Source organism: Balaenoptera musculus, chromosome 20 (assembly GCF_009873245.2).
Source record: "Balaenoptera musculus isolate JJ_BM4_2016_0621 chromosome 20, mBalMus1.pri.v3, whole genome shotgun sequence".
Taxonomy (NCBI): Eukaryota; Metazoa; Chordata; class Mammalia; order Artiodactyla; family Balaenopteridae; genus Balaenoptera; species Balaenoptera musculus.
The window spans coordinates 47,825,946-47,846,773 of NC_045804.1; the positions used below are offsets into that span (position 1 = coordinate 47,825,946).

The following is a 20,828-nucleotide window of genomic DNA, read 5'->3' on the forward strand; positions in this document are numbered from 1 at the left end:
AACTTTCCCATTGGCCAGCATCATGGTACTCCAAAGGCATGGAATAGGTAGATGGCTTTAGGCCAGGGCTTGAACATAAGCATAGACAATTCTTGTGATACTGAAATGTCAGCATGGAAAGATTTTGAGGGGCTGGCATGATCATCTTTCTGATGAGGTGCATCGAGGGAAAGGGGCTTTCCCAAGTTTGAAAAGGGCTCAAATTCCTGCTTCTCTTCTTCCCACTTCAAAGCCAGTTTCTGTAAGATTAATGAGCCTCCCACTCGTTCACCAAGTTTATGCAAAAAGGCGGGCGGGGGTGGTGCTGTGCAAAAGCAAGGGAACTGGCTGTGTGTGACACCATCCAGAAGCTTTGATGGGGGCCACTGGCCAGTCTGGCTTCCTGAGCATGGGGCCTCTGACATGTAGGGGAGAGGCCGCCTGGAAAGCTTTGCTGGACTTGAAGGAACAATTAGATTAGGTCCTCCATGGCAGTAAGTTTAAAGGGGCAACCCTTAAAATTAAAGAATGTCAACTTGATGAAAGCCTCACAGAAGCTGCTCCAGTGACACCGTCTGCATTCCATTTCCTCAGTTGCTCTTTCTCACGTCTTTTCTACGTGTGGTTCCCTGGCCTGGATGCTTCCCCCATCACCTAGTTAGACTGCTACTAACCTTTCTGACTTCAACTTGTGTGTCACTTCCTTGTGGAAACCTGGCCACTCCTCACTGAGGACTCTCAAAGCACCCCATCCCGTTTGTGATTGATGTGTGACCCCTAGACTCTGAGCACCTGGGCAGGGACCGTTTCTGTGCTGCTCGCCACTGTGTCACCAGCATTTAGTCCAACACCTGACACAGTAGGTACTCAATAAATATTTACTGACTGAAGGAATAACTGAAGGGAGACATTTCCATTACAATATAAAACAGCACAGCTGTCCCCAAGTGTTGTGGCTGCTGCCAAGCGATTCCAAAAACAGGTTAAAAGAAACCAGACCAACTTCTAAGCGGCCGTGACCCCTGCCCTGTTTACTCCCAAACATATAAGTAACATGCTGTGTTATCAGATCCAAGGGTTAGCCTTAGAGAGGAAGTGAAACACCACAGCAAATCACCTGGATTTTTCACTTTCTCTTCAGACAGCAGGTTGGGCTTGCTGACAGGTCACCTAGCAGCCCAGGGGAGGAGCTGCTTGATCTAGAAGGGGTCCTGTTCTGGGGACCACGCCCGTGCCCCAGAGGCCGGCCTCGCCAGAGACCTTTCCGCCCCTCCAACCCTCTTGTCCAAAGGCCCCAGTGGAAGGATGTTTACTCCCCGCTAGAGTCAGGGCAGATGCTCACACAGCACCCAGGCTTGCTGGGTGACGGGCAGCACTGCAGGCCTTGGCTGCCAGGTGGTTTCAACAACCGTGATTGAGTTCTAGATCCCTCCCCTTGCGTTTACGCTGGGGCTCCTCCGCCAGTGCAGAGGGAGAAGCGAGCCAGCCGGCTCCCCAGCCCAGTATATTCTCTCGCATCTGACAGAGGAGACTTGGTCTGACTGCAGGCGGCAGGAAAAGTTCATTTCCTGAGGGAAGGCGTGAGTAACCCAGTGGATTCTCAGCAAGACAGGTGAGCCTCTTGGAATTGGTAACACAGGTTGCCTCAGGGAACGGGTGGGAGGGAAGCTTTTCACTTCTTTTCTTTTGTACCTCTTAAATTTTGAGTCATTTAAGTATGACCTAGTCAAAATATTTTAATTTGAATGAATTGAGCATAATGCCACTTTCCCGAGGGAGGGAAGGGGGGAATCTGCTTGGTCTCAAGGTAGCTTGCAGTAAGTCTGACCTGGAAATTGACGCCACTCACCAAAGCTGACCTTTTCAGAACCAGGCTTTGTATATCTCCTCAAGCACTGCTTCTCAACCTTTCACGTGCACATGAATCACCTGGGAGTCTTGTTGAAATGCAGGTTCTGATTTAGGGGGATGAGGGAGGGGCCTGAGACTGCATTTCTAACAAGCTCCCACATGATGCAGATGCTGCTGGTCCACGGACCACACTTTGAGTAGCAGTGCTTTACAGCCACTGAGGGAGGGGGTTGAGGGCCAACCTAGTAACAACTGTTTCCACTAGACGATTGAGCGCCATTCGTCATCTCATTAGCCCTTCAGGTGGAGCCTTAGAGGAGACGGAGGGAAGCCGAGCAAGGACACTGCAAGCCCCACAGAACAGCAAGAGCCAAACCACACAGGCAGATGCGTCTCCCATCTGGGTGAGACGCTATCCCCTGAGCTTCCCGAGGCTCTCCTTCCTCATGGCCAGCTGCCTCCTCACAGGTCCAGTCCTTTCCCAGTTGCCTCCTTGGCCACCTTTAAATTTCACCCCTGGGGGCAAGGCCAAATGTCCCCTTGGGTGTTGGCCAAGATCTTTCTCTGAGGAGCCATCATTCGCTCTAGGGATTTGTGCAGGTCTCAGCTAGAGGCTGGAGGAAGGCCGGAGTGCTGGGCCCAGCTGTCATGTCTGTCGGCTCTGAAGGGAATTACATGCGTGCTCCCCTCCCTGGGGGTCAGGTCAGTGTCTCATTCAAGCATCTTTTGGACAGGGCCCAGCCCACAGCAGGCATCAGTGTTTGCTGTGTGAATGAATGAATAACTGAATGCCCTACTAAGTTCTTGGGAAAAATGAAAACACTTTAGGCCCCTGGCCTGCCCTCCACCCCTCCCCTCCCCAGGGCCTCTTCTGCATGAGCCACTGTGGCCACTGGGAGGCTCCCCTCCCCACACACACAACAAAAAGCTTGTAGCAGGATCCCAGAGCGCAGGAGAGATGGCTGTGCCTGGAAGCCCCGTCCCATGGGGATGACGATGACTCTTCCCAGTTCAGAGCTGTGGGCAGTTCTGCCCTCAAATCTTCACCAAATCTGCTGTCAGCCGACAGCTCTGGCTATGCCTCCACGGTCTGCAGGTTCTGCAGCTGCTCCACATTCACCTTTCCATTCCCCTGGCGGCCAGGCCTGTGTGTGGGCGGATGGGGGCACTGAGGACGCTTGGGAGCCCTGCAGGCAGGGACGGCCTCCCTAAAGGCAGACTCCGCCTGCAGAAGCTCTGGCTGGCAGCGCGGCAGGCAGTGAGCGTTCGCAGAGAGCGGCAGTCTGAGGGGTCCCTGGCCGCAGCCCAGGCACGGGGAGGCGCTCAGGCCGCGGCCTCTGGAGCTGGCCCAGCAACGAGCAGCCGCCGCGGCCCCACAGCAACAGGCGAGGCTGGCCAAGGCCAGCAGGGCAACCGCTCTTTCCTCTTGCAGGGGAAGGAGCTCAGGTGAGCACCCAGGAAGTGACAGTCAGGGAGCATGTGGGGGGCTGCTGGCACAGGCCTACCCCAGCAGATCTCCCAGCCTCTCCATCTTTCTTTCCTCACTCCTCTCCATCCTTTGCCTTCCCTCTCCATCCTGGCTCACCACTCTCTCTTTCCCTGCCCAGGCCCAGCTCCCCACTGGAGGCTGCCAATCGCTGAGTCAGCAGAGAATGGAAGCTCGAAGCAGAGGGCAGCCAGCCCCAGGTCAGTGAACGCCTGTGACGTAGTTGACGAGAGGAGAGTCAGGGAACCCTACTCACTGAGCTGGAGGTTTCCCTGTGTCCAGCCCCCCGGAACAAAAGGGAAAACGGGCCCAGAAAGGGCCAGGCACCTGCTCAGGGGCACATAGCAAGGCAGGGAAGCAGAGCAGGCCCGAGGGCTGCCTCTTGACTCAGCCCAGGGCTCCCTCCCACGCCAGGCTGTGGTCAGGTCTACAGAAAGCGCCAGGCTGCGGTCAGGTCTACAGAAAGCGCCAGGCTGCCCAGGGCTTCTGGGCAGTGCTCAGGGAAGGGCAGCCTGCAGGTCACCTGTCAGCACAGCCACCACTGTCCTCAGGCTAGGGCAGCTCCAGAATTTCCACATCAAAGAGGAGCTTAGGGGAGGCATCTGATGAGGCGTGGAGGGATGAAGGGCTCGGTAAGGCAAAATAACCTGATGGAGACCTGGATTCTAGGAACCCATTGCCCAGGTTCAAATCCCAGCTCTGCCATTTATTAGCTGTGTGACTTGAGCAAGTTACTTGACCTCTCTGAGCCTCAGTTTCCTCATTAGTAGAACAGGGAATATTAATGTCCACCTCATTAGGTTGCTGAAAAGAATTCACATGTACAAAGAACTCAGAGCAGTGCCCAGCAGAGTAAGCCTGAGTAAATGATAGTACTGTTACTGTCTTAACATGCGCACAGCATAGCAAGCAGACAGGTTTGTGGTCACTCAGGGGTACTGGAGAGTAACAGGCATCGTGGAGGGGCTAAAGCACCACCAGCACCCCTCCCCCCAGAGTCCAGCTTGGATGGGCTCTGCTGGGTCCCTGGCATCCTGCCTTGTGGCCAGGTCACCCAGAGCAGGGAGCACAGTAGCCAACTGGGCTGTCTCTGTGGGCCTCGTTCCTGGCCCTTGGCTGGGCAGCCCCTCACCTGGCGGGCTGGAGGAGCTGCCTGCACACACAGCCATTCTCCTTCTGGGCGCCGCCTCCATCCTGCACCTCTGGCTGCTCCGCCAGCCCCGCCGCGTCTGGGGCCACGCTCTGCTGCGAGGACTCTGCCATTTGGGCGAGGACCTCTAGGTCCCTGGGCAGGACATGACCCATTAAACCTGGCCTGTGGGTCCCACCTCCTCCCTGGGACTGGTGAGCCACTCGCCCTGCAGGGGGCACCCCTCTTCCCCCAGCAGCTCAGCAGGGGTGGCAGGTGCAGTCAGGGCTCAGCCTGAGAACCAGGGCTGGGGTTCAGTCCAGGCAGATGATGTGGGCTGGCCCTCCACCCCGTCCCAGGTTGGGGTGGGACTGAGGGAGCAGCGCCCGGTGCCTGTCCAGAGCCCACCATCCAAGGGCTGGGCCAGAGCCCCTTGCCCCTTCCTGTGCACCCAGCCATCAGGACTTCCCACTCATACTGTTCTCCTCCTCTGAAAAAACACACACACACACACACACACACACACACCCACACACACCCACCCACCCACCCACCCACACACACACACACCCCACCCCCCGCCCCCAAGCCCACTGCCCAAGAGAGCCTAGAAATAGGCCCCCAGAGTGGGGGGGGGGGATCGTTTTTTTTTTCCTTCCCTTACCACTCCAGCTTCCCTCAACCCAAGCTCACCAGGACCACCAAGTCCAAGAATCCTAAAATTATAGTTGCTGGAAGGCACTGTATGTAAACCAACACTCTCATGTCACAGAGAGAGAAACTGAGGCCCAAGGCGGCCTGGGACTGGTCCAAAGTCACCTGGGGAGACCGTGGCAGGGCCAGGCCTGGAAACCAGGTCTCCTGCCCATGGCCTGGGTGGTCTGGTCTTCTGCCAGCTGCTCTGAAGTAGAATCCAGTTTTGTAGAGCCGGTACTCAGAACATTCCGCCTTACCCAGCCCTTCCAAGGGAGCTCCCCGTATTCAGCCCTGCCTCTACCCCACAAACGCCGACATAAAACCAGGGTAAGGGTTCTGAGCCAGGGAGGGGGAGAGGCTGACCTAGTGGGCTCCCCTAGGGCCGCTGGGAGGAAGCATAACTGACCTCACTTCCTCATATTTCTTGTCTCGGTAAAAGTGGCTTTTTTTGATGAAGTAGATGAGTACCAGGTCGCAGAAGAAAGACCCCTGCAAAAGAGTTGGGGTCCCTGACTCAGAATCCTAGACTTCCAGAGAGCACCCGGCCACTTGACACCAACTACATCCCATTTGATCCTGCAGCAACCCCTGAGGGGGGCTGCGCTCAGAAAGAGGCACCTTTGTCCAAGGCCACAAAGCTGGTCCATGGTAGAGCCAGCCTGTGGTCCGTCTGACCCCTCAGGTTGAGCACCCCGCACTGCCCTGATCCCATCGAATCACGCCTTCAGCCAGTGTCTGCTGAGCACTCACCAGTGCCAGGCACTGCCCTGGGGTGTGGGAAAGAGCAAGAAAGACAATGAGACCCTCTGGGGACTCCCCCTCTGGTGCAGGAGATGAGCATATAAATTATGACAGAGTGACAATGTCCCATGATGGAGAGAGGAGCAGGGGGAGCAGAGAGAAGATGGGACTCTACTCAGCCTGGGGAGGGACATCTGGGCCGAGTCTTGAGGCTGAATAGGATTGTATATAAGGACAAAGGAAAAAACGCTTGGGAAGGGCACTGCAGAGGACAGGCTCGTCACGCCTGGGAACAGGGCCAGGAACAGAACTGTGGCAGTGCGGGAAGATCCCCATAGTAGGCAGTGAGAGAGGGACTGGAGGGTATCTGAACAACAGGGACACCACAGCAGCTGTCAAGGAAAGATGAGGAGGCCTGAGCCAACCCAGCGGACCGACCCACTGACGCCTGAACGCAAGCTCTTCAGACCAGAGTGGACGGCGCAAATACCGGTCTCCTCCACCAGAGGGCGGACTCCACCCCACTGCACAGAGAGGAGGGGGAGGGGGGGTGGGAGAGGGTGGTGGAGGACCACAGGTGAACCAGGTCCTCTGACCCTGGGCCATGCACAACTTCCCCCCCCCCCCCCGCCCCAGATGCCAAAAAGGTTATCAATTCCTTGTTCCACAGAGAACACTCCTCCCACCCAGCCTCTACCACTTTTCCCCGTTACCTTCATTCCACAAGTGTGTCCCCAGATGCCTGTGTTCTGATTTACCCCCATCATAAGAAAGTGATGTCCGAAGGTGGCCCCTGTCTAGGGAAGTTACCTATGCAAACATGCAGGGTTCCCCAACAGTGTTGCTGCAGTTAAGAGGAGTCCCTTGGGGCCCACGTTCATCCACTGACCACCTCTCAGGAGCATGGCCTCTTTGAGTCCTGCGACAGGACACGATGTTCCTGGTCTCAATAAAAAGTCAGTCCGAGGTCCTCCTGGAAGCCCCCATGGGGCTGCTGTGACCTCCCGGGCAGAGGAACCAGGGACAAGGCTGCCAGAAACCTTGGCAAGGGGCTTGCTGGTATGGGTGTGAGCCACTCTGATGACTGCCTTGTCTTTAAAAAACTTCCAGAAAAACAAAGGGGCATGAAAGGTCCAGAGGAAGCCTTTCCCTGCCCTCCAGCTGTTACTTCCTCTCCGGTGGCCCCTCTGCCCAACTGAAGGGACAGACCTGGACTACAGCCCGACTTCCCTGCCTCTCATCTTTTTAGCCCCGTGATTCACACCCGGGGGGCAGTTTGGCGATGTCTGGAGACATTTTTGGACGTCACAGCTGTGGGGGAAGGTGCTGCTGGCGTCTGGTGGGTAGAGGCCGAGGACGCTGTCAGACACCTTACAATGCACACAGTCGCCCCACAAAAAAAGTGATCTGGCCCTACATGTCAGCAGGGCTGCGGCTGAGAAGCCCTGTGTATAGCCGGATCCTGCCTCTTTCTAGCAGAAGTGGAGACAAGGCTGCGCAGGATCCCAGAGAACCCCCCGCTGCAGAGCCACAGGCAGAAGCCTCTCTGGCTCTGGAAAGAGAAACCCAGGCAGTCACGGCCACCTGGGGGCTGCTGGAGGGGTGTGAAGTCCCAGAGAGCCCTCTTCACCCCCATCCGCACTGACCTCCCCAGTTCTGGTTCTTTCTGGAGCACTGGGACAACTCCCCTGGGGCAGTGTCCCCCCTGCCCGCTGCCGCAGGTGCTCGGAGGGTAAAGGGGGTGGGGGAGAGGTACTCACCACACCCATAAGCGCCACCCCTGAGCCCACGTTGATGATTGTGGGGATGATGTTGAACTTCCCTGCCTGGAGCCCAGAGAGACAAGGTGGGGTGAGGAAGGCAGCAGGACAGCGGGATCCCCAGGGACTCCACCAGAGCCAGCCTGGGGTCCCCCCAGCATGCCCCACCCTCCCAGGACCTGCCCAGCTTCAGAAGGGGAGCCTCACCCACACACCTTGCCGTTCACCATCACATCAAAGCGGATCCCATAGGCTTTAAACAGCGTGCGGAACTCCACCCCAGCTGCGTCTCGGTAATACTTGGCAAACCTGGAGGAGACACGGCTCGGGGAGCCCTCGGCCTGCCTGGGTCTTCCCTGTTTGGCAACACAGGCTCCGCTGCCTTGGAGATTTATAACCCCACCCCCACCCCAGGACCCTGGCATTCAGCAGCCCCAGGAAAGGTTGGAGACCCCCTTGCTGATGTGAAATAAAAGATTCGTTCAGATCTTTGAAGTTCTTGCCAGACGTTCCCCAAGAGGCAAGGGCTTTCCCACTACTGCTGGGCCAACCCGGGCCACCAAGGCCTCAGCTTCAGGGCAAGTCCAGAGCCATGGCCGATGCTTCTCTCCCACAGGCCCCCTGGCGGCCTCCCTGCACCTCCCACTCTGCCACCCACCTCCAGGAAGGGGTGTCATAGCGCTGGCACCCAGGCAAGGACACAAAACGTGGACAGGGTCATAAGGTGGCAGACTTAGCCCCACTTACCTGAAGTTGTACCCAGAAGAGAGAGAGTTTTCTGAAAATCTGTTGTCCAGACGGTTAAAATAATAGCGAGGGTAACATTCAGAGGGAGCTCTATCAAGGTCACAGTCCCATTCAATCTGAATTCCTATCACACCACCCTTGATGCAAAAGAGACAAGAATCAGTGAACAGAACTTTCTGGAGATAGAAGCCACAGACCAGCTCTTCATAGAGAGCTCGGGCAGGGGGTTGGCCCCACTGGAGCATCTTTCCGGGAGGGAAGTAGAAGGCCCAGGGTTCACACCTCTGGGGTGACTGAGAAAAGTGTGTTGCTGACAGCCCATATCCTCCTGCTTCGCGCTCCAGGGAGAAGGGAATGACCCAAGCAAGCACCTACTGCAGGACTGGCACCTCACACCACAGCCAGGGTGCCAGTGGGGCTCCTGGCTCGGTTTCACCTGATGCCCCAGGACTCAGAACCAGACGCAGGTGCAAGTGTGGCCCTCACTGCGTGCAGCACAGCTAATTCTGAGACAGTCCCTGGGCAGGTGACTGCAGGGCCACCGCATCCCATGAGTCCTCCTCCACACCCCCTCCTCGTTGCAGAGCTCAAAGCCCTCCAGCCCCACCACCCACCTGCACGGCTATCTCCTGGAAGTTGCTCCCCGTCCAGCTGACCACAGACCCAAGTCGGAAGATGGGGCAGTAGGGGTCCTTGGGGCCATATTTACAGGACTTCAGGAAAGCTCTGTCCGTGGTGTCCAGCACATTTGTCCTGCGTGGAGGCCATGAAGAGCCAGTGAAAGGAAGGTGAGACTTGCTGTTCCCAGGCCAGAAACCGGGCCTGACCCACACTGAGCCCTTGACTTTAGCCCCTCCTCAGATCCTGACTGCTTTCCCACCCCCAAAATCCTCCAGTAAGAAAGGACACAGCCCTGCCGCCACTGCACGGGAAAGGGTGCCCCCTCATCACCCAGTGGGTCATTCCACACTGCGTCACATACACACCACGCACGCGGGCCCACGTACTTGGAGAAGTTGAATTTGGGGAAACGAATGAAGTTCTTTATGTAAACAGTGAAGTCTTCAGCTTCGCCCAGGAGTGGCTTCCTGAAAACCAAGGCAGGACAGTCTGCTCAGGAGGCCCTGCCCCGCCCTCTCCATGCCTGTGCTGAGGCTGAAGCCTGTCTGCTCCCTGGGTGCCCTGGAGCCTTTGCAGAGGACAGTCAATTTGATCATGTCGGGGTGGTCCTGGGGCCTTTGTGGGGTGTCCTGGCTTCTCCCCTGGGACACGTCTCCACCATTGGGCTGGGACCCGCTGCCCAGGGCTGGGTAACTCCTCAGGGTCCCGAGGTTACAGCTACTCACGCGGGCCTGGACTTTGTCTCCACCGGGCACCAGGCGAAGATCTCACAGGTGCCCTTTTGCTCGCTCCCCGCCCGCAGGCAGCGGCCGGTCCTCACTCCTGCAGGGGTGGGAGAAGGACAATGCCAGGAACCTCCTGGTTCCAACTCCCCTTCTGCCCCCAGCCCTGTCTACTCCAGGCCTCACCATTTCCAGCCACAACCGGCTCCCCAGGAGGGCAGTCGCTGTCCTCACAGCACAAGGCATCCGGAATGCTCTCACTCTGCCAGGAGAGAAAGGGTGCCTGGCGGGGGGAGGCGCCTGCAGGGGCCCCTTCTCAGAACCAGGTCCCACCCCAGGGTGAGGCCAGGGGTTCCTCCCCTGCCTGTGGCGGCTCACCCCTTGAGAACCTGCTTCTCCCCTGAACAGTGCAGGTATGCACGCTGGTGCACACATCCCCCAGGGCCCTTGGAGGGCGTCGAAACCCCTGCCTCAGGAGAGGGGTGGACCCCAAGTACTGCTGGCAGCTCTCCCACCCCCTCCCCGGCTCTCTGCACCAAGACGCACCTCGGCACAGGTTTCCTGCCGCTGGTTGGGGGTCACGACCAGGTTGGTGATTACAAAGAAGACATTCTCTCCCTGAGAAACCAGAGGGAGGTTGAGGAACCCCCTCCTGCCACTGGGGTACCCCCTTCCCGGGGCTGCCTGGCAGGTGGTGGGACCTCTGCATGGGTGTTGCAGACACTGGGGCCACAAAATCAGTGGATCCCACCCACGAGCCCACTGACCTCGGAGTCCCAGAGCAGGTGTCCTTAGAGGGGTCTCTTCCATGCCCACAACCCCAAACCATTCTGACCTCAGCCCCCAGGGTCCAAGCTGAGATACAGGAGGAGAGAGAGGAGAAGGGGCAGTGATGAGATGGCCCGGCCCCGGCCCAGGGAACTGCTCCCAGGGACAGCGGCCAGTACAAGGGCGGGGCTGTCGGTGCCAGGCCACCCGACACACTGACCTGCAAGTTCTCTGGCTCCCAATTGGTCTCAACAGGCTCAGGGTTTGATGGAAACAGAGCAGCCCCGCAAGGCACAGTTGGGGAGGGCTGGGGTTTGGCATGGGGGAAAGGACCTGGGCAGAGTCTATCTGCAAACCCTGCAGCCGTCCCAGGCCAAGGGAGACAGTGAATGGAGGTCCCTGGGTCCCCAAGCAGTTTCCCATGTCACCCACCCGGATCCAGACCCTGCCAGCCTGGGCCCTTGTGCTGGGTGGGGCTCAGACCTGGGGTGGGATGACATAGTCGGCAACATCCCAGAGCCGCTCCCCAAGCTCTGAGGTGTTGGTGAAGGTCACACCCTTGACTTTGGTGACGATGCTGCTCTGCAGGGACGAGTCGGTGTCTTGGTAACACTTCTTCACCAGGAACACCCAACTGCAGGGAGGGGCAAGCAGGCGGGCGTCAGCCTCATTGCTGCCCTCAGGAAGTTTCCCCAGGCCCCCAGGGGGTGGAGGGGGCAGGCTTGGGGCTCCACCTTTCCCACCAGCTCCTGGGCAGGAGTCACAACTCCCTCTGCCACCTGAAAGCCAGTCCTGCAAGCAGCAGAGGTGACAAGCAACCCCAGAAGCGAGAGGCTGCTGCTCTCAGGAGCCAAGGCCCTGCAGCCGGGCAAGCTAGGGATGAAACCGGCTCACCCGCACTTGCCATGTGACCTCGGGTGAGCCAATGAACTCGGGGGGTCAACACAGGGCTAAGTGCACCTCCTTCCAGAGGGGTGAGGATGGTTAAAGGACATGGTGCACAACCTGGAACTTATCATGAGGAGACCTCAGACAGACCCAAACTGAGGGGCATTCTACAAAATTAGAGTGCAAAATCCTGTACTCTTTGACACCCAAAACACAAGCAACAAAAGAAAAACTAGGTAAGTTGGACTTGATCCAAATTAAGAACTTTTTTGTGCATCAAAGGACACTATTGACAAAGTGAAAAGACAACCCAGAGAATGGGAGAAAATATTTGTGAGTCACATAACTGATAAGGGTCTAGTACCCAGAATATACAAAGAAGTCTTACAACTCAACAATAAAAAAGACAAGTAATCCAATTTAAATATGGGCTAACGATTTGAATAGATATTTCTCCAAGAAAGACATACAAATGGCCAATAAGCCCGTGAAAAGATGCTCAACATCTTTAGTCAGGAAATGCAAATCAAAAACCACAGTGAGATAGTACTTCACACCCAATAAGACAGCTCTAATCCAAAAAATGGAAAATAACAAGTGTTGGTGAGGATGCAGAAAAATTGGTACTTGCTGGTGGGAATGTAAAAAGGTGTAGGTGCCGTGGAAAGCAGTTGGGTAGTTGCTCAAAAGGTTACCATATGGGCTTCCCTGGTGGTGCAGTGGTTGAGAATCCGCCTGCCAATGCAGGGGACACGGGTTCGAGCCCTGGTCTGGGAAGATCCCACATGCCACGGAGCAACTGGGCCCGTGAGCCACAACTACTGAGCCTGCGCGTCTGGAGCCTGTGCTCCGCAATAAGAGAGGCCGCGATAGTGAGAGGCCCACGCACCGCGATGAAGAGTGGCCCCCGCTCGCCGCAACTAGAGAAAGCCCTCGCACAGAAACGAAGACCCAACACAACCAAAAATAAATTAATTAATTAATTAATTTAAAAAAAAAAAGGTTACCATATGACACAGCAATTCCACTCCTAAGTATATACCCAAGATAATTGAAATCATATGTCCACACAAAACATACACATGAATGTTCTTAGCAGCATTATTCCTAATAGCCAAAAAGTAGAAACAATCCAAATGTCCAACAGATGAATGCATAAACAAAATGTGGTGTATCCATACAATGAGATATTATTCAGCAATTAAAGGAATAATTTACTGACACAGGCTACAGTATGTATAAATCTTGAAAACATTATGCTTAAGTGAAAGAAGCCAGACAAAAAAGGCCACATGTTGTAATGATTTGATTTATATGAAATGTCCAGAATGGGCTATGGAGACAAAAAGTAGATTAGTGGTTACCAAGGGATGGTGGTAGGGGAGAACTGCAAATGACTGTTAATAGACACAGGTTTCTTTTGGGGGTGATGGAAACGTCCTGGAATTAGATAGTGGTGATGGTTGTACAACATTGTGAATGTACTAAAAACCACTGAACTGTGTAATTTAACATGGTTAAAATAATGAATTACATGCTATGTGAGTTTTACCTCAATCTAAAAATGGTTTTTAAAAGATCCTGCACTCTCCAAAAAATGTCAGTGTCATAAGATACAAAGACAGACTCAGGAGTGATTCCAGATTAAAGGAGACATGACAACTGAACACAAGGCATGATTTCGGATTTTCTTTTCCTATAAAGGTAATTTGGGGGACAATTTACAAAAGGTCTATTGCATAGATGATAATATTTTTATGTTAATTTCCGAATTTTCATGCTTGTACTTCATTAAATAAGAGAATTCCTTGTTTTTAAGAAATACACATGGAAGTATTTTGGAGTCAAGAGACATCATGCCTGCAACCTACTCAACAGAAAAAAATTGCACATGTATACACACACATAGAAAGAGAAAGGGATAAGGACAACACAAATGTAGTAAAATGTTAACATTTGAGGAATCTAGGTGAAGGGCATTAAAAAAAACTGTACTACTCTTAAAACTTTTCTGTGAGTATAAATTACATCAAAATACAAAAAAAATACATTTTTAAAGGAGACGGCACATGTAAATTGCTTAGCACAGCGAGTGCCAGGCACAGAGGAGGAGCTCAATGAATATAACACATCAACTTATTACTGAGGTTACTGTTAATTAGAGATTGTCCAGGTCAACCCCCCTTGGTAAAGTTGGGAAAACTGCGGCAAGGGGGCAGGAAGCCACCTTCCTGAGGTCATGCAGCAGTGCTGTGGGATGCCCTGGGAGAGTGCCTCTCCCAGGCACCAACCAGGATGCTTCCACCCTCATCTCTGGGGGCAGAGCTGGCATGTCCTGGGCCCTAGGCTGTCCCATCTCCAAGGACCTCTGAGAGGGTTGTGACCCTTGAGCCAACCAGCCATTTTAGTAGGGACACGCTGGGCCTGGCCTGGACAGAAACATTCAGCAAATACTCAAGGGACAACCACCACCATTCATTCACTCATTCGTTTCACACCTGTCCCCTAAGCAGTTAGGGGACACCAGGCAGGCCCCGCCCTCATGGCATCCCCAGACTGACAAGGGCAGTCAGCAGGAACATTAAGCAGATGATCCCCTGAATAAGCATGTCATTACATTGTGGGAATTCCGGGGAGGAGCATCGAGAGCCCAGGTGTGAGGGATGAGTGGGCGCCAACGACGTAGGGGAGGAACGGGAAGCCTGGCTGAGGAGCAGTAAGACAAAAGGCCCTCAGGTGGGGGGCAGCCAGGTGCCTTAGGGGTGAAGCTCGGGGATGAAGCCCGGCCTCCGGTGGGAGCGAGGCGAGGTCAGGGCTGCCCTCCCTGGAGGAGCCGCTGCTAGGAGGGACTCAACAGCATTAACTAAAGGCATAAAAGAGGCACATCCGCATCCCAGTTGTCTGGTGTCATTTCCTCTCCACCTGTCCCCTCCCTGCTTGGGGGTGAGGCCTCTGAACAGGGCCTGGCTGACCCCAAGGAGCTGCCCCTCAGCTGATGGTGCCAGCTCCTGCAGGGCAGGGGAGGGGGGCAGGCAGGAGAGCTGGGTGCCAGGGAGGGTACAGGGTTTCGGGGCAGGACCTCCAGAGAGACCAGCCACGGGTGCGGCGAGCTAGCCATAAGGGAGTTCTGGGACATGCCAGGCTCATGAGTTGCCCCTGCCGGGAGCTTGGCACTGAGCTCAGTGACTATAAATAAACCACCGGGGGCCTGGGCCAGCCCGGGCTAGGGCTCAGGGGGGCTGCCATGACAGCTGCAGCCCAAGCCCCTGCAGCCTCGCCCCCTTCCCAAAGCCCAAGCACTGGGGGCCCCAGCCCTGGAGGAAGGAACTGCCCACGGAAAGCCTCACAAATGGGGGGACCCAGGAACCCCGGCGCATCTCATCACCTCAAGAGCCCCTGGGGAGTTGAGGGCTCCCTCCTTACTCCCCACCCTTAAGCCCAACGGTACAAGAAGGGCCGCCTCCCCAAGCACGGTCCCAGAGCCCAGTCACAGGGCACCCCCGGCGCCCCCAGGCCAATTCCCAGCCCCCGGAGGCCGCAGCTGCGGCCCCGGCCGGCCCTTCCCCCTCCCCGAGCCCCGGAGAACTCACACCACCAGGTAGGTCAGGATGGAGACCTGCAGCAGCCGGTAGAGCAGGCCCACCTTCTTGTTCTTGGCGATGACGTACTTCTCGGTCTTGTAGTCTAAGAGCGACTGGTAGAGCCCCTTGCAGCCCGCCTGCCCCATGACGCCGGCTCACCTGTCCCGCGATCGCGTCGCCACACGTGTGCCGCATGGAGTCGCCCCCGCCACCGCCCGGCCCCCAGTGTGGGCACCGCTGCGCCCGGGTGCGCGGCTCACCGGGCCCCGGCCGGCGGTTGGCGAGGCCGCGGCAGCGCCGCCCGAGGCCAGGCGGGGGCCTCGGACTGCGACCTTGCCTCCTCCCCTGACTGTGACAGTGACACCGCCGGACCGCCGCCCGGCCAGTGGCCTGCGAGGGCCCTCCCGGCGATCGCCGCCCGGGAGGGGTGCGGTGAGAAGAGGGTCTCCTTTGGAAGCAACGCACCCCCTTCTCCGCCCCCAAAGAAATCCCGGGGGTCCTCCTATTGAATGGCCGGGGAAACTGAGGCCAGGGAGGGGGGCCTACAACACAGGAAGTGGAGGCGAAGACGGGATAAAGAGCATTGACAGAAAGATACAAACAGGTTTCTTGATTTTTCTTGCTCCCTGGGGCAACCCTCGCCCTCCCCTCACAGGATGGGGGCTGGGATGAAGTGCGCGTTCCTACTGCAGCAGCTGTGGCCCGTTTAAACCCCACACTCCGGGGCAGTTGCCAGGCAGGCCCCAGTGGCCAGAGCACGGAAAACTCTGTAGGGCAGGGAGGAGGGGTGGGGTGGGGATGGGGAGACAGCCAGCCAAGGCCTGGGATCTTAAAGATGCCTGGAGAGAGGGCGGGGCCAGCTGTGGAAATGCTCCCAAAGCAAGAGATGGACCTCATCTAAGCTGCTGAATCTGCAACCCCTCACGGACACAGTGGAATTAAATTAGAGGCGGTGGGAACGGAGATGAGGACACCTCTGAGAAGATCAGGTTCAGAACGTGGGACAGCCATTGAGAGGCGGAGTCCTGGGTGAGCTCGGTGTGCGTGTGCACGTGGGTACTGGGCTGTGCACGCTTGTTTTCTGCATTTCACTCACTGCCATCCTGCAGTCTGACCGGAAGTGGTCCTGCTCCTCTCCCTAGCCTGGCTCTCACACAGGAACAAGTTCCCTTCCCTGAACCACAGGCTCTGGGAGTTGGGAGTTGGAGGGGACCCTAAAGTTCACCAAGTGTGACCTCCTCTCAAAGTAAAAGCCTGAGGGCAGCACGTCTCCAGTTTTAGTGAGCGTGGGTATCATCTGGAAGAAAAAATGCAAATTCCTGGGCCCTGCCCCAAATATTTTCATTCCCTTAAGACTAGGATGGGGCCTGCAAATCTGTATTTTGCTCTCAAGCTGCCATTTCGGAAGCACAGATTTTTGCAACTGTTCATCAATTTCAATTCAAATGCCATTTCCTTAAAAAAAAAAAAAAAAGTCCTGTTCTTACTACCACCCACCAAAAGCGCCTCCACCCCAAACACTTTCTATCCCATGACCCCTTCTTATTCCCTTAGAGCCCCTGTCACTCTTGAATATGATCTTATTTACTTATTGTCTGTGTCCCCTACCAAGACCGTAAGCTCCAGGAGGGCGGGGACCTTGCCTTTGGCCACCTCTGCACCCCATGCCCACCGCTATGACTGCTATATAATATGTCAGTACATATTTGTTGAGTGAAACTCAGGCCTGACTTTTTAAACAGGGAGATTTCAGCTGCCACCCTGTTCCAGTCATGACTGGGGATTTTGGAAGCTGACATCATCCAGGGGGAAAGGCTTAGGAATTGTCACCAGGCCTCCCTTCCTCACTCTCCTGCCAGCCTCTTCCTCAGCCCTCCCCTCACACGGCTCTCCATCACTCAGAGGAGATGCAGCCTCAATGGAGTGACATCACACCTTATGAGGAGGCCCACCAACCTGCTCTTGTTTGCCCTCCAGTGTGGGCAGCCCCTCCTGAGCCCCCCATGGCCCAGCCAAGACCAGGCTGCAGTTTCTGACAGAACTATCCAGATGCTTTAGAGACCACGTGAGGGACATCCAAAGGGGAAAGCGCTGCTCTCAGGGCTAGGGCCAGACCCCTCCTTGTGGGCTCCCTCACAGCTTCTTAGGCTAGATCCAGACCCATTAGTGGGTCAGGACATCAGTTTACTGGGTTCCAACCAGCATATTCACAAAAAGAAAATATCAGAGTGTGTTTAAGGAAGTTAAGTGTAGACAGTTTGGTGAAATGTTTGTTTGAAGTATGTGTGTGCGTATAATGACGTGTAATATATTTCTTCTTGTGGGTCATGGTCAAAACAATGTGAAAAATACTTCCCTGGAGCTGCAAACCTAAGTATCTGCAATCTACCTCCATATCACTGGGGCCGGCTCACCTCCCAAGTTCAGGTCTAACTCCCATTATACCCAAAGTGGGAGAAGGGGTCTTTGCTTTTTTACTGGCCGCACATGCAGAAGTTCCCGTTACCAGGGATCGAACCTGCACCCCCTGCAGTGGAAGCGCCGAGTCTTAACCACTGGACCGCCAGGCAAGTACCAGAGTCTTTGCTTTTTACGTTTGCATTATGAGAAGTTCAAGTCAGGGATGTTTCCAAATCCAAGATGAATTCTCCACTTGAAAGAAAACTGCCTGCTGTCTTTGAGTGGTTTTTCCAGTCTCTACCTAAACCCATCTCAACAGGCACCCTGTTCAAATGATCTTCGCCACCACTACTGTGCGAATGCTTATCAGCTTAGCAAGTAGTAAGTCAGGGGTCAGGGGTGAATGGCTAGCCCTCAAAGTAGTCAAAGCCCCCTTCCCTCTCCTCCCCCAAAGGCATCCACATCATGCTTCATTATAATGAGTGTCGTCCACCTTAAAGAAAGGGGCTGGCAGTGAAGGGGTTGACCAATCTCATCTGGTTCGTAAGACTGTCTCGTTGGATGACTTAAGGTAGCTGCAGTGAAGTGATGGGGAATTATAAAATGAACTCAAAAAATATTCTCCAAAAATGTAAAAGGAAGCAAAAGAGAAATAAAATACAAATCTCATAAAATAACATGGTCCTTGGAGGAGAGGTTCGGAGGTTACTTATACCTAACGAACGAGGTTCAATTTCCCACCCCAGAGGAGAGGAGGGCTCAAGCGAGGCCTGAGATAGGAAATCTGAATCTGTCCTAGGGCACAAAAGCAAGTCATCACAAGGCAAGGAGAGCCCTCCTTCAGAGCCCAAAATATCCTGGATGACCTAGAAGGGACAAGAGTGGGAGAGGCGTGGCATGGAAAGGGTTTCATGAAGCAATTTTTCTTTTGCTCTGAGGAGTCCTGCTTTGATAAACACATTCCATTAATAGACATTACTGGTCCATTTAAGAAACAGCATTTCTCAGGGTATATGCCCAGTAGTGGGATTGCTGGGTCATATGGTAGTTCTATTTTTAGTTTTTTAAGGAAACTCCATACTGTTTTCCATAGTGGTTGTTATCAATTTACATTCCCACCAACAGTGCAGGAGGGTTCCCTTTTCACCACACCCTCTCCAGCATTTATTGTTTCTAGATTTTTTGATGATGGCCATTCTGACTGGCATGAGGTGATACCTCATTGTAGTTCTGATCTGCATTTCTCTAATGATTAGCGATGGTGAGCAGAGTGAAGTAAGTCAGAAAGAGAAAAACAAATACTGTATTCTAACGCATATATATGGAATCTAAAAAAAAAAATGGTACTGACAAACCTAGTTGCAGCGCAGGAATCAAGAGGTAGACATAGAAAATGGACTGAGGACTTGGGGTGGGAGGGCGAAGCTGGGATAAAGTGAGAGTAGCATTGACATATACACACTACCAAATGTAAAATAGTTGGCTGGTGGGAAGCAGCAGCGTAGCACAGGGAGAGCGGCTTTGCGATGACCTAGAGGGGTGGGATAGGGAGGGTGGGAGGGAGGCTCAAGAGGGAGGGGATACGGGGACATGTGTATGCATATGGCTGATTCGCTTTGTTGTGCAACAGAAACTAACACAGCATTGTGAAGTAACTGTACTCCAAAAAAGATTAAAAAATTAAAAAAAAAAGAAATAGCAGATATTAACGTTGCTTCAAAGAGTCAACAGGAAGAAGGAAGCCTGTCTCTGCAGGAAGCATTTCTGAGTCCTGTCTTAAGTGATGGGTTCTTACTCATTACTCAGTTCTCAGAATGTGACCTGGGGAAAAACTCCACTGCGGTGTCACTTTAAAAGAATAAACCGTCAAATGCTGGTTCACTGGGCACTGAAAAGGATAAAGATTCAAACTCAAACCGACCAAACCCACACAGCGGCGCCAGCACGAACGCGGTACACGGTAGAGAAAGATGGTCTTGCTCCGGCTCCTGCTGCCTGCAGGGTTTTCCCCACAACCTTCATGGAACAGCCCTCGTCCATCCCCACCTCTCTCTCCTCGAGTTCACAGGATTGTAGTGATGCACCGAGAGCAAGCAGGACATCCTCGCGTGAAACCCCAGAGTGGGCGTGGCGTCCACAGCTCCTGCACTCAGCCCTCCCACAGAGTCTTCCTCTTTGTTGCAGTCTCTATCCCCACCGGCCTTTCTGGCCTCACAAGCCCTTTACGCACACCAGCTTCAGGGGAACTGACTGACAGCTTTATCACATCCCGCACTTTCCAACCCCTGTGCCTTTGCTCAGGCGGGTCTCTCCTCAGTACTTCATGGCTTCAAGGCTCAGCCTTTACAGGGCTTTGTCTCCTTCACAAAGGCCTCCTGGATCCCTCTCCTTCTCTAAATTCCCAAAGGACAGGATGTTTCAGGAAGTTACAGCTGAGTGCGTATCTCATCTGTCCTATAGGGCTATGAAGGCAGAAAAGGCTTTACCACTCTGCTCCACTGGGTCTATAATGAGATAAGTGGTCATCCAGAAGAGAAGGGGGGACGGGGGGAGGGAGGGAAGGAGAAAGGGGGGAAGGTTGATTCCTGATCATCCTTCCTCTACCCATTAGCCTGCATATTTGAAGTGCCAAGAGTAGAGTGACTAAGCCTTTATTTTTGAGTGTATATTTCAACAGAGATAATTCTACTAGAGCATTATGTTAAATTTGTCTCCTGAAGCAACTTGTTAGTCATCAAGACTCCAAGTCTGTGCTGAGCGCTACCCATTGACAAAGTGTAATCAGATGAACAAACCCTGATCTCATTAACTAGTATCTCACAGGGTGTGGGTCTTGACATCAAAGATCACCCAGAGTGCTTGCCCCAAAAGCCAATTCCCAAGCCCAAGCCAGACTAGAGCATCAGGACCTTTAGTGGGTAGAGCCCAGGAACCTGAAGAGCTGAGCTCCACCTGTGCTCTTCCCCAGCAATGCCTGTAAACCTCCACTACACCCGAGCTGCCACTCCCCTACACCCTGCCCGCCTGTAATGAAGCTTCTGTGGAAAAACATTAGACCTGAAGATTCCTCCTTAAACTAGCTGATGGCCTCGGGCAAGTTGTTTCCTCCTCCGCTGAACAGCTAATGGTGCCTGGAGTGACTGATAAGACAGCTGCAAAAGTACAAAGCCTGGGGTAGAACAGATGCTTTTTCTTAAATGACCCAGTCTAAACAGAGTAGGTCTGTGAAGCTGGATGGAAAAATATGTTACGTATTTATTTTTACTACACTTTAACTGAAATTTAACATTTCCTTCAATTATGAATGTAGGCAACAAACCATAAGAGTATTAGTAGTACCTGTATCTTAACACCAATAGAAATTACAGATATTTCCCCATTTTTCTTTCTTAATAAAGAAGTATGTATCTCCATATCGTAAAAAAAATTTTTAATATTCTGATCACTGTTTCAATATAA

At 54.0% G+C, this 20,828-nt stretch overlaps 1 protein-coding gene across 3 annotated transcripts; it reads right to left on the reverse strand.

Moving 5' to 3' along the window:
- Positions 1-843: 843 nt before the first annotated feature.
- On the reverse strand, positions 844-15,219 carry P2RX5 (purinergic receptor P2X 5). Of its 3 annotated transcripts, none has more exons than XM_036836304.1 (13): positions 14,979-15,219; positions 10,984-11,134; positions 10,279-10,350; positions 9,919-9,994; positions 9,736-9,832; positions 9,397-9,477; positions 9,004-9,142; positions 8,390-8,526; positions 7,858-7,951; positions 7,643-7,708; positions 5,548-5,630; positions 4,449-4,601; positions 844-2,975 (listed from the first exon to the last, which is right to left on the reverse strand). In XM_036836304.1, the coding sequence occupies exons 1-13, from the start codon at positions 15,113-15,115 to the stop codon at positions 2,906-2,908; spliced, it is 1,356 nt and encodes a 451-aa protein (XP_036692199.1). In that variant the 5' UTR covers positions 15,116-15,219; the 3' UTR covers positions 844-2,905. The 3 variants fall into 3 exon arrangements, with proteins under 3 accessions (XP_036692199.1, XP_036692201.1, XP_036692202.1); XM_036836306.1 differs by lacking the exon at positions 14,979-15,219 and adding an exon at positions 12,753-12,877; XM_036836307.1 differs by lacking the exon at positions 4,449-4,601.
- Positions 15,220-20,828: the final 5,609 nt, after the last annotated feature.

What these genes read in the sequence shown, in the direction of transcription:
- P2RX5 (XM_036836304.1), bottom strand. Translation starts at nt 15,115, where the DNA reads ATGGGGCAGGCGGGCTGCAAGGGGCTCTACCAGTCGCTCTTAGACTAC. An exon ending in CCCAAATTCAACTTCTCCAA is followed by an intron (nt 9,143 to 9,396) that starts GTACGTGGGCCC and finishes GCCTCCACGCAG; the next exon opens with GACAAATGTGCTGGACACCA. An exon ending in TCTTCTGGGTACAACTTCAG is followed by an intron (nt 7,952 to 8,389) that starts GTAAGTGGGGCT and finishes TGTCTCCTCCAG; the next exon opens with GTTTGCCAAGTATTACCGAG.